This window comes from Anguilla rostrata, chromosome 11 (genome assembly GCF_018555375.3).
Source record: "Anguilla rostrata isolate EN2019 chromosome 11, ASM1855537v3, whole genome shotgun sequence".
In the NCBI taxonomy this organism is placed as follows: domain Eukaryota; kingdom Metazoa; phylum Chordata; class Actinopteri; order Anguilliformes; family Anguillidae; genus Anguilla; species Anguilla rostrata.
Window position 1 is genome coordinate 27,196,194 of NC_057943.1, and position 12,735 is coordinate 27,208,928.

A 12,735-nucleotide genomic window follows, 5' to 3' on the forward strand; every position below is an offset into this window, starting at 1 on the left:
TTCACCTGCCATCTCCAGGCACACCAACTTTACTAGCTTGGATGGATGGCATGGTTGCAAGTTTTGGGAGACAATGAATGACAATAAACAGGATCTACCAGCATGTAAATGTTACATCACTGATTTGTTTTGTTTGCGGTTAGGTGGGGATGGAGAGCTAAGCAGCTGATCAGAGCTCAATGTCAAAGCTCCACATTAGACATTAATCCAGGGCAGTGGGGCAGATCACAATTATCACAAGACATTCCCTCTCTCTGTCCCTTCTCTCTCTCTCACACACACTATTCTCATCCTAAACACCAAATTGCACCCCTAAAAAAGCCAGTATTTTTCTTGCAGTGTGCCATTGAGTCAATTGTTCAGATAGTGGGGAAGGTAAACGGATGGTTCCTTCTGCCCTATCTAATTCCTCCTCTCTGGCATTGGTACCAGTACTCTGTACCACAGACCCAAACTGTCCCCACTCCTTACACCAAATAATCAACTTTTTCTTCCCATTCTCTCCCCATGACAACCTAGTCCTCTCTTCCACTCTGAGCAGTACTCATGTGTGACAGATGTTACTTGGCAACAGTTGGTACTGAAACAAGGGGGAGGGGCTTAACAGCCATCTGTCTGAGGTTAAAGTTCAGCAAGGGTAGGGGGGAGGAAAGGTTCTCCTATCCCCAAGTTCAGCTCAGGGAACTAAAAGCGAGGAAGCAAGCAGATACCCATTTAAGAAATCTTAAACTCTGGTGGGCCCATTTCTGAAATGCCTGTTCATCTTGTTCATGACTGACAAAATCATGGTGGAAAGAACTCAGCCCTTGATACTACAGTTCCATCTGGTGGCCATTATTATGCATTGCAACAAACTCATGAAAGACCACTTGTCGGTTAAAATTAGTACATTTATTTTAAAAGAAACGGGTTGAATAAGAAATGAACAGACAATACGAACATTAAAAAGTATGGCAAACCACAGGAGTCAATTTTTTTCCAGGAGGGTACTTCAACAAGCAGATAAACTGATTTTGTGAAGGGTGCTTAGTTTTCTGCCAACTGTCCAGGCTTGATATTAATCAGCAGCTCAAGTTCCCTGTTTGTGCGATCCACCTCATCACGGAAATGAGCGATCTTCTGGTTGGAAGCTTTCCTCTGGAAAGACCAAAAAGTGAATAAATAAATAAACACGCAGGCAACATAAATGGCAAGTTTGCACAATTCTGTGGAACTTACCCTATTGTATTTGCGTAGCGTGAATACTAGCAACATCAAATGTCCTGGCCTGTTGACCGTTAAGGGCAGTAGCGTTTCTCTCGGTTTTCCGGTTTCCATTCACTCCCATTTAATCATTTCAAAACACAGACTAACTACGGGGGTAATAGGTTGATAAAAGAGAGTACTAACGTCATAAAGTTTGAGGTTTTTCGAGCTGAAATGCTGTTTTCAGGTTTAGGTTAGATGTACCTAAATAGATAAATTATTTTCATGTTGCAAACAGCATAGAAATAAAGCAATCCGTAGGTCGAATTTTTTTTTTTTTTTTTTTTAATGCACGCGCCCATGTGAATACGTTATCGTGCTCAAGGATACATCGCTTAGTTAAAACAACAACTACTCCTGGATCTTTTTCTTTTATCGGGCTATAAAGCATCGAAAATAGACAAGACATTCAAACAACTTCGGACCTTATGACGTTAGTACTCTGATTTATCGACCTATTATCCTCCGTAGTTTAAGCTTTAAAACGATTAATTTCGGCAGCAAGTTCAGAGCGCCAGCGTGCAACATGGCATGCATGTGGGGTTGCCCGGGATGCATTACATAATTGACATCACCAGGAAACTCGTGTAACTACATTTTACACAAGATGCCAATTGATTATTCCCACTGCTTAATTTAACCACACTGCAATGCAACGATTTCATATTGCAGAAATTAGATGTATACGAGGGGTACCTCACACCTGCTCGGGTAGCACACTGGTGCAATGGGTAGAATCTTGCGTTTGAATGCCAGCCTTGGCCTTTCCGTGTGGAGTTTCCTCCGGGTACTCTGGTTTCCTCCCACAGTCCAAAGACATACAAGTAGGCCAATTGGAGACTCTAAATTGAGTGTCAATGAGTGTGTGAGTGAATGGTATGTGTGCCCTGCGATAGATTGGCGACCTGTCCAGAGCGTATTCCAGCCTCTCGCCCAATGCACGCAGGGATAGGCTCCCTGCTGGAGCCTACAGATAATGGATACTGCAGTCTCAGTCTCCATAAGACTGTACAGTCTCAGTAAGCAAATGCCCCAAGATGAAATTGCAGAGAAATCAACTCATTTTCACTCAAAAAAATCTCCACAACATGTAAAAAACATTGCATTCTTATTGCAATTAGGAGAACACGAGAGTAAAAATGCCCTTTAAATGGTAAGTTTTATACAGTGGTAACCAACGTTGTACCTGGATATCTACCATCCTGTAGGTTTTCACTCCAACCCTAATAAAGCACACCTCATTCATCATCTAGAGATCTTGAGCTCATAGTTAGTAGTCAGCTGTGCCAAATTACAGTTGAAGGGGTTGGTTACCACCGGGATGGTAGATCTCCGGGAACAAGGTTGGTTACTACTGCTTCTAAAATAGAAGTATAATGAATTTGCTCATTTGGTAGGTTATACAGGGAAAACTCACAATACAAATGCACAGTCTCTCCTGCTCAAGTTTGAAGTACTCCTTTACGGTGAGGTCTCCCATATCTTTCTTCAGGGCCAGGAAACCGCAGTTTTGGGAGCGCTTGGCATGTTCAGACCTGCAGAGAGAGAAGCGGGAGGAGTGCAAGAATCCTGCAAACCAACCACCAACCACCTCAACTGGGCAACTAGACTAACTGTACATTTCCAACAGACTTATGGGAGAATACTGTGAGGCCATGTTGGGTTTTTAAACTGTGTGATGATCCCACTGGCTGAAATCCTCCCTCCGGGAGATGCTCTGGCCAATCACGCGCCACACTGCCGAGCCAATGAACAATTAGCACTGGCATGGTCTGGATTCTATACCAGACCACAGGGTGCCTACTAGGGATGATGCCAAATGCAAATACCATATTCGGCAACACTTGAATAATGCATTCTGTCCGAATGCTTTCTCCTCCCAAATTTGGCTAATATTATTCAGATTCAGATCTTTTCTTCCCTCCTCTTTGATGCAATTCACTTAGAAGCACCAAGACACACATCTAGCCTACATCTGCACGAGTTTGACAGAAATAAGGTTTTGGGGGGCAGGGAAAAGGCGGGAGATTACCAGGGGTCGTCTGCGGGCTCCCATCCCTCCAGTTCCTTTAGACAGAAGAAGCAGCAGACCACGTCTGGCTCATTCTCGCTGGGGCAGTGGACAAACCCAGCCTTTGCCATCTAAGGGGAGAGAGCCGCCATGCACAATATTTGCCATGATTCACTACAACACACAGCTGTCCACAATCAGTTTCCCTGTATTGATGCAGATCGAACCAGTCCTCATGTACAGCTATGGCCTGGGGAAATAGGATGGGTGGATCATGCAAGACACAGCACAGCCAATCAACCGAGGGGGATTATCAGGAGGGTACATAGGACCTGGAGAGGGTAGGAGGGGCTAGGCGGTGGAGCCTAGAAAGCATTAGGAATTAGCCTAGACTCTTCTACGTGTGCTTGAGGGCAAAAGCGCTTGCTGCCCACTGAATCCAATGTAGAAAACCAAATGTGATTTAGCAACCCAAAAAAACCTCATTGGTCAAATTTTTGTGTGTGAAATTTAATTATGTGCAACAGGTATTTTGGTCCAAAATTCTTTGCAAAATCTTTATTAAAATGTGCATATTTTATTGCCCAATACATGTTTGTGCAATCTGCTTTTCATACAAAACGTAATGGCCGTTAATCGAGTTTAAAAATACCATCAGGGACGTTTTATTTTTCCTTCAAAAGTTTGATATTCCCCATTCACTTTAATGAAATTTGAAGGTGTGTTTACCTGTATAGTTAAATATGGGTCAATAGAGTAACTCCAACAATTTCTAAGTGCCATGAAAAATGACTAGAGAAATAACCTCATCTAGAAGTCTCCTAGTGCTCAATGTCCCCACCACAGTATTTTGCTTAGTTGGTCCAGAAGGACAAGTCCTCTTCCAGTAGCACTTCAGTTTTTCCTAAGTCAACTCCCATCCTAGCACTAACGAAGCCCAGCTTTAGTCGCTCAGCTCGAGAAGGCAATAGGTTGGTTCATCAGCGCAAGCCAACAAACTTAGTAACGGCTAGACCCAATAAAAGACAATAACGGTTATTGGGAGAAATTCGAATATAATAAGTTATTGTCCATTTATAAGTTGAAATACAATTCACTCGCATAACTTGCAAATGAGCCTGGAACTTGTATAGAAAGTATGTGCGACATGCATTGGAGTCTTGTACCAGTAATTTTAGTCCAAAGCACACAACTGTGTCGAACCAATGAAAACATTCGGTCTCATTAGCAAATCACGTGAAGGGTGTCACTTTTAGAGTCCTGTCAACAGGCACTTCACCTTGCAGCAGAGTGAAAATGAGACGGCGGACAAACGCAGCAAATGCTACACCTGTTACCACATTAATCAACCAAGTGTCTCAACGACCATTTCAACGCCAGGAGACCGTGGTTTAAAAAGGACCAACGCGTGCAGCCCCAGAGCATTAGCCTATGTCAAATAGGCCTGCAATTCAATCATGAGAAAATGGCACTAACGTCCCTTTTCACATACAGTGGACGCTGGCGAATAAAATGATTTAGACACGGTGGGTGGAATGCTTAAAAAAAAAAATTAAAAAAAAACGATCGATTCATTTCATGTGTCGACCGGTTGCTCCTCCACCTGAATCTTAAAACTTACGGGTGGAAATGAACTAAAACCATACGACATATAGTGTGTTATGCCAAGTAGGCCTATGCGAGAGAAAAGACCACCATCGCGGCTTGTTGGCCATCGCGACTCCTCAGCACGATTCGCACCATACTTTCAAGCGCCTTCCAAACCACCATCGACTCTTACACTGAGTACTTGCCTGTTCAGGAGTGCATTTGCAGTCTTCCAGAAAAGGCCAATCGATGAAGGTTTGCAGCCGCTTCTCATAATTGTACATTTGGTCGTAGGCGTACAGTTTGTCCACGAACGGTTTGAAATTAACCTCTTCACCCATGCTTTCCTGCAATCGACGACAAGATGAATCCTGGGGGTTCTCTGACAATAGATAAATATAAGCCGGGTGTTGCTTTTACTATACCAACGCCGTTCAACAAGTAGCCAATTAAGCTTCTTCTTCTCTGGGATTTGTTGGCTGATTTAACACAACTTTAAAGGTGCATACCGCCACCTACCGTAGCGGAGTGTGCAGCGTCACATAAGTAAACCCTGTGTTATTTAGAAAACAAAAAAGTGCCCTCCTAACGTCCCTTATCCCTTCCCCCTTCTGCCCAATATCACTCCCAGATCCCATCCCCGTCCAACCTCTCTTACCCTATTACACAATCTTTCCCTCTCTACCTCAAACTTGGTGCAGTGCAATAAAACTTGTTCAACATTTTCTTTTACTCCACAAATTTCAGTCGTGACTGTCCCTTTTCCCCAACATAAACACTGTGCCATTTAAACTTGAGATTGTGACGGCCCCAGCTGTCTGTTCTTCCCAGGCTGTTTGTCTCTCTGGTTTCTGTGTAGGTGCTGGGCCCGCCCATTTGCTTGCCTGGCTTCCTGTTTGTTGTGGGGCTCCGCCTGCCCTTGATTGGTGATCGTCTACACCTGTGAGGAAGGGCTAAAAGCCAGGCTTCCTCAGTGAGCTCTTGCTCTCTCCCTGGACATATGGACCCCTGGCACCCTCTGGCTTGCTTGTTTTGTTTTTCCTTTGTTCTTGCACCATTCTTATAATTTACTGAATTAAAATGTTGATTTAACTAAGGCTTACCGTGTGGACCTCCCTTTAATTGTTGTGACCTGCATTAGCTGGTCATAACAAGATCATTTCTTCCTTCCTGATCTTCTCTTTGTAGTACTTTATTACTGTCTGTCATTATTGTGACTGACCTTTGAATATTGAAATACCTTCTTCCCTTCCTATCTTCCTCCCACTTTTTCTGCCACATCTCCAACCCCTTCCTCTTAACCATGGCTTTCCCTTCCCCTCTTGCCAAATGATATTGGTAAAGTTACCCGAAGATGTAGAAGAAGGCCCTTTTAGCCAGTTTATCGGCACACTCATTTCCCTCCACTCCCTCATGTGCTGGAACCCAGAAAAACTGCACATCTATCCCTATTCTGTGAAGTCTCAACAATATTAGAAACGTTTCTATTACCAGGTCCTCCCTTACTGATTTTGCTGACTGTAAGCTTGTTGGTACCACTGCTGAATGAGAACACACCACCACCCTGTCTGGTCTGACCTCCTCCACCCACTGTAAACCAATAATGATTGTCAATAATCCCGCTGTATACACCGACAACTTGTCAGACAGTCTTTTGGAAATAGCAACTTGAAATTCAGGTACATAAATCCCAATCCCCACATGATCGTCTTTATCCTTGGACCCATCTGTATGAATACTGAGATAATTATAATAATTATTCCTCACATATTTACTTGTCAAAGTACCCATTTAATTTTCACCCCAATCTCTTTTCTTCTCTAGAATACCCATGTCAATTTTAATTTCTGGAAACAACCAAGGGGGGACATTACTAATCGGAGTGGACGGGCCAAATTCTAGGGCATCCATTTCATACTCCTTTGCTCTATCACCAATCCTCCATCCAAATCCATTACTTTGAAATTTAGAATACTCCCAACAGTCATTTAAGGTCCTCTTAGCAGGATTTTCCTCTCCACAGCCCCTCAACCGGATCCAGTATGGCAGGGAAAGCTTCTCCCTTCTCAGCTTCAAAGGAGCCAGTTAAACTGATTGAGACACCTGATTTTATTTTGACGCCAAAGCCAGAAATGATCTGCGACAGCCGGATATGGAATTTTACGGTCATCTTGCAGGAAACAAGTATTTTGAGCAGGAGTGTCCAGTCTTATCCGAAAAGGGCCCATGCGGGAGCAAGTTTTTGTTTTAGTCCAACGTAAAAACATCAGAGAGGTTTCAAATCAGGCTTTCAGTAGGCAACTGATTTATTCCTGAATTATCTGGTTGTTGTCAGTTCCAACCTTTCTTTCCCTCGTTGGTGTACGGTCATAAATGCAAAATATAGCACAGCCTACCCTGTCTGAGTGATTGAAAGTAAGAAGAGTTTTGTCAACTGTTGCTACTTGGGTAGTTGACTGTATTCCTGGGTTTCAATTAGCTTAGAGAATTTAGCTTGTGCTGCAAAGAGAACATGCTGAGCGCACCTGGGCACGCGTGCGTGCTCACGAACTGGGATATTCAAGAATGTAATTCATTAGTCTTACCGCTAGGTGGAAGTATACTGCAACAGAAGAAAATTAAATGCCACGATAAACAATTTTGGCAATAAATCGATCTTTTCTTTTTAATCAAATATTAAGACCAGAATCGTACACGCATAACGACGTAGTTTTGACATATCAGTGTCATATTTTTGTTGAAAGGCCTTGATGGGTCACGAGATTCCTGTAATCTGTGCCTGGTTGCACCGAACCTGCTCGTCTAATGTCAAAATGTCATGTTAAAAATGTCAATATATATATATATTTTTTTTTTTTGAGGTAGGCTATTTTTAAAGTTAGACGTATTTATATAACACTTTGCAGATGTACAGTATGTGTATGGCTAACACACTGACAATGATAGTTAGTGTTAAATAATGGTGTAACACAATGAGCTTCATAATGTTTGGGACAAATACGTATTTGCTTTCTTGATTTGCCACTGACAGTACTCCACAATTATAGATTTGTAATAAAGCAATGCACATGTGGTTAGTGTCCTGGTTCTCAGTTTTTATCAAAGGGAATTTTTATACAATCTGGTTTCATAATGTACAAATTACAACACTTCTATATACAGTCACCCCATTTCAGGGCACTACAATGTTTGGTACAAATGGGGTCACAGGTGTTTTTGATAAGTCAGGTGCGTTCAATTGCTTCTTTAGTGCAGGTATTAGAGAGCTTTCTGTGTCTAGTCTTGATTCTAGGCTTTCGATTGCCTTTGGAGTTATTGCCATTTGTCAACATGAGGACCAGAACTGTGCCAATGGAAGTCAGTGAACCCATTATGAGGCTGGAAAAAAATAAACAATTGGAGACTTACCAAAATCAACTATTTGGAACTTGACTAAGAAGAAAGAGAGCACTGGTGAGGTCAGTAATTGCAAAGGGCCTGGTAGGGCAAAGCAGACTGAATTTGATGATCAAAAAATTCTCACCATAATGAAGGAAACCCCCAAACACCCGTCTGACAGATCATAAACACTCTTCAGGAGACAGGCATGGATGTGACAGTGACTACTGCCTGCGCAAGACTTCACAAACAGAACTACAGAGGCTACACTGCGTGATGCAAACCACTAGTTAGCCACAAGACAGGATGGCCAGGTTACAGTTCGTGAAGAAGTACCTAAAGGAGCTGTGCAGAGTTCTGTAAAAAGGTCTTGTGGACAGATGAGACCAAGACCACGTGCGGAGGCCAAAATGAACTGTCCAAGATCCAAAGCATCCCCCTCATCTGTGAAACACGGTGGTGGGGGTGTTATGGTTTTGGCATGTATGGCTGCTGCATGTACTGGCTCACTCGTCTATATTGATGATGTAACTGCTGTTAGCTGCAGAATTAATTCTGATGTGTAAAGAAGCATCTTACCGCTCAAGTTAAAGGAAATGCTTCATCCTACAGCAACACAACGATCCCATAAATACTGCTAAAGCAACAAAGGAGTTTTTCAAAGCTAAAATAGGGAAATTTCTTGGCTGACCAAGTCATTCACCCGATCTGAATCCAACTGAACATGCTTTTCATATTCTGAAGAGAAAACTTAAGGCAACTAGCCCCCGAAACAAGCAGGATCTGAAGATGGCTGCAGTACAGACCTGGCAGAGCATCACCAGAGAAGATACTCAGCACCTGCTGATGTCTGTGGGTCACAGACTTCAAGCAGTCATTGTATGCAAAGTATATGCCACAAACTACTAAACATATCTACTTTCATTTTCATAACATTGATATATCCCAAACATTATGGTGCCTTGAAATGGAGGGGACTATTTAAAAAAGGCACCGTAATTTATACATGGTGAAACTGAAGTGTACAAAAATGCCCTTAATAAAAGCTGAGAATGTGCACTTGTTTGATTACAAATCAAAAATTGTGGAGTACAGAGCCAAATCAAAAAAAGATATATATCTTTGTCCCAAACATTATGGAGCTCATTATATAATAGTCTAATGTTACAATCAAATGCTTAAATGATAAGCCATGTTTAACATAGTAGAAACTGCCTGCCCGCATTTAATGTATATACATCTTAGACTACAATAGTTTTATTGCATTTCATGCATTTATTGCAGTAATATTGAACTGCACAAAGTAATAACACTTGTATGTTCTTTAGCATGAATTTGGTTCAGAAAGGCTGAAAAGTAGCTATTGATAATGAACATGGACCAATACCTAAATGACTGGCAAAATTGTACATGAGTATGTGTATTTATTTGTGTTCATAGTGCGCACATACACACACACACACACACACACTCACACCTCTGTAAATGTACCATCATAAAAATATATCCTTTCAAGGATTACCCAGAGTTGTTGAGGATAACTTTAATGGGAAGATCTGTTTATCAGAGGGAGGGAAGTACACAGTCTCCCTGTAACCCAATATGAAGGCCTTGAGCTGGTGAAATGTGCTTACTGCTCCAAATCACTGCCTTCCTCCCTGTACTCTTCTCTACTCAGTCAGCGCAAAACGTGTGTGTGTGTGTGTGTGTGTTTGTGGGTGTGTGTGTGTGTGGGTGGGTGATTCTATAATTTTAGGCAGATTTAGCATTTCAAAGTCCTATATTTAAAAATAGATAAACTGTCCTTACATAGACAAAATAATATATATATCAACAGTCCTAACCTATCAGTAGTTAAAACTTGTGTAATATTTCAAGTGAGCATGCATGAAAAAAACTTGCACATCTTTACAGAACTCCATTAAAGTAGGACATTTTTCAGAAAAATTCAATAAAAAACAAAATGGTCCTTAATATTCTGAGAGCGCACAAGTACTTCAGTAATTTTTATGAAACTAAACGAATGATTTCCATCAGTTTTGTGTGAAAATACACCATAAACAGAGTTGACCTTTGTAACAGAATTGACATAACAGGTAATTTTTTTGCTTCTTAATAATCCTATTTCAACTTTCCCTGACATCTTCTATCTTATTTACTCCCCCAATAAGGAACCGCATCAACTAAATTATGATCCATAACCATGAAAAGTAGACTTGTCATGCAATGTGGTGGCAAGGATTTCTAGCTATGCAGGACACTTTTTTTTTTAAAGAAAAGTGATGATCTAATGTGACCTTGTGTTCGATGAAAGTAAAATACTTTAATAAGAACTTACTCAAATCATGGGCAATACCTATATTTGAATAAGGCAGCAAAAAATAATCACTTTGGACATTAAATGTACCCACAACTATAGTGTGTGTGTGTGTGTGTGTGCGTGTGTCTGTGTGTGTGTGTGCGTGCAAATGCACGCATGTGTGCGTGTCCGTGCGCGCTGTCTTGTCAGTGTTTTCTTGTGTGTACATCTGTCTGTCTGCCTGTGAACCAATGAGCATGTGATGAGGAATGAACCCTGGGATGATAAGGACAGTTGCGCTCTCTCAGTTGTGACTGTGGTCAGTGCTGTGGTCAGTACAGCTCCAGTGCCTTGTAGTGCGCAGGCAGTGGCCTGGTGGGTTTTGCGCGTAAATTCTCCGGTGTTTTACCCAGCATGCCTCGCATCCTGTCTGCGTTGTGGTTTTAAGGACTGGCGCTCGCTGAAATATTTACCCGAGTCATTCTGGTCCGGTTCCTGGCTTGCTCAATGGTGCAATGGCAGCTTCCTTCCTAGTAATTTAACCTGCAACCTTCAGGTTATGAGCTGAGTTACTGAACCCAACACATTGCAGTGCCTGTTGAATGAGTCTTGGGTAGCCGAAAGGTTGAAAGTTAGATTCCTAAATTACGATGGCGTCCTTGCACTCTTACTTAATCTATATAGTTAATCTACTTGAACCGGTCCAGTTAATATCCAGCTGTAAATATGTATAATTGTAAAATGTAAGATGTGCAACTCTGTCTGGTTAAGGGTTTCTGTATGATAGGAATATGATTAAATCATTATGACAGGAAGTGCATGGGAGTGGGCCTCAAAGCAAGCGTGCTAAAATCCTCAGATGGACGAGGAATGAGACCTTTCTCTCTCTGCCTGGTCATCTCCCTGCTCTCCTCTCCTGTAGTCCTACTGTAAGTCGGAACGTCCCCCCACTCACCCTCCCCCATTGACACTTGACCCTCTCTCTATCCCCCCCCCCTCAACTTTCCTTGACAGTTGTCCCCAATTACTCAAGCCCTAACCTGATTGGCTGCTGGAATCTCTTTGCACTTGTTGCGATTTCTCACAGGGGTGAAAAGCTCGAGAGGGTAGAGGGAGAGAAGGGTGACAGTGCAGCATGTTTGCTCTCCTGCTCTCTCTCCCTCCCTCTCTCCCTCTCTCTTTCTCTCTCCCTCTCTCTCTCCCCCCTCCCCCGCCTGGCAGAGCCTCTCCGGACACTGCATGTTGCTGTTGTTGTGTAGAAGTTCTCATCGGGTCTTTGGAGGAAAAGCACTTGGGATCTTCCCGTCTCGTGGAACTCTTCCCAGTTTGCTTCTCAGCGGAGGCCGGGTCTCCCAGAGTTCTTCGGGTGCTCCCTAACCCACAGGCCAAGACTCAACCCCTGGGGAAAAAATCTACAGTGCTAAGCGATCGGATAGAGCTGGAGGAAAAGAAAAGAGAGGAGGACGAAGAGAGGACAGAGGCTGTTAATGTGGGGCTCAGGTAAGGCTGTGGGTCTATCTCTACTCCTCTTACGTATGTCTGTCTTTTTTCTTTTTTTGGGAGAGAATCCCATGGACCTGCTGTGACCAACGACGATTTCTCCCAAAAACCATGCAGTCAGCGATTCAGATGCAGTCAGAAGATAACAATTTTGATGACGAAGATGTGAAATATTTCATTGATGAAGCAATTGCTTTTAGCCATTAACTTTAAACTGTTTTATCCATCTATTTTAATCAGTGTAAAATCATTGGAAGATGCACTGAGGGAGTTGTTGGTCTTAAAACCTGACTGGCTACCTGCTTGTTTGGAGCTCTGTCCGAAGCACGGCCACACAGATTAGTAGATTAATGAGGCAAGTTGGTCACCTGAAGCTTTTAAAAACCTTGATATTATAACCATTTGAATTGAAAATACACTCACAGAAAATTGCTCTCCAGGTATTGATGGTCAATTGTTCATGACTGATGTAGGCGTTTTGTTTGGGCGAGAATAACCGTTGTGGGGAGAGAGAGAATGCGTATGACTCGCTTGGTTGTTGTCGTGGTTGTTGTCGTGAGGCTCAAGCCCGTCTCATGGCCTGTGCTAAATGCAGGGGTAGGCGCTGTGCTCTCTCTCTATCCCGATTCATAGACCCTGCGCTCAAACGGTACTTCAACATCAGGCTGTTCGTGCTTCTTTAAAACCATAACTTTTGGACCGTTTCGGTCTCAAA

At 42.6% G+C, this 12,735-nt stretch overlaps 2 protein-coding genes across 3 annotated transcripts in view; one reads left to right on the plus strand and one right to left on the minus strand.

Moving 5' to 3' along the window:
- Positions 1-869: 869 nt before the first annotated feature.
- Positions 870-5,396, minus strand: birc5b (baculoviral IAP repeat containing 5b). The gene is made up of 4 exons (XM_064299118.1): positions 5,050-5,396; positions 3,278-3,387; positions 2,663-2,780; positions 870-1,137 (listed from the first exon to the last, which is right to left on the minus strand). Exons 1-4 carry the CDS (start codon positions 5,182-5,184, stop codon positions 1,027-1,029), a joined length of 474 nt encoding a protein of 157 aa, XP_064155188.1. The 5' UTR covers positions 5,185-5,396; the 3' UTR covers positions 870-1,026.
- A 6,238-nt stretch (positions 5,397-11,634) lies between these two features.
- The window catches only part of znf385a (zinc finger protein 385A), an 89,420-nt gene continuing 88,319 nt past the window's right edge, over positions 11,635-12,735 (plus strand). The window contains exon 1 of one of the 2 annotated variants that reach the window (XM_064299122.1): positions 11,635-12,020. In XM_064299122.1, coding sequence (XP_064155192.1) covers positions 12,008-12,020 — 13 coding nt within the window. In that variant the 5' untranslated portion in view covers positions 11,635-12,007. The remainder of the gene's footprint in view (positions 12,021-12,735) is intronic. The other variant, XM_064299119.1, reaches the window with a different exon arrangement.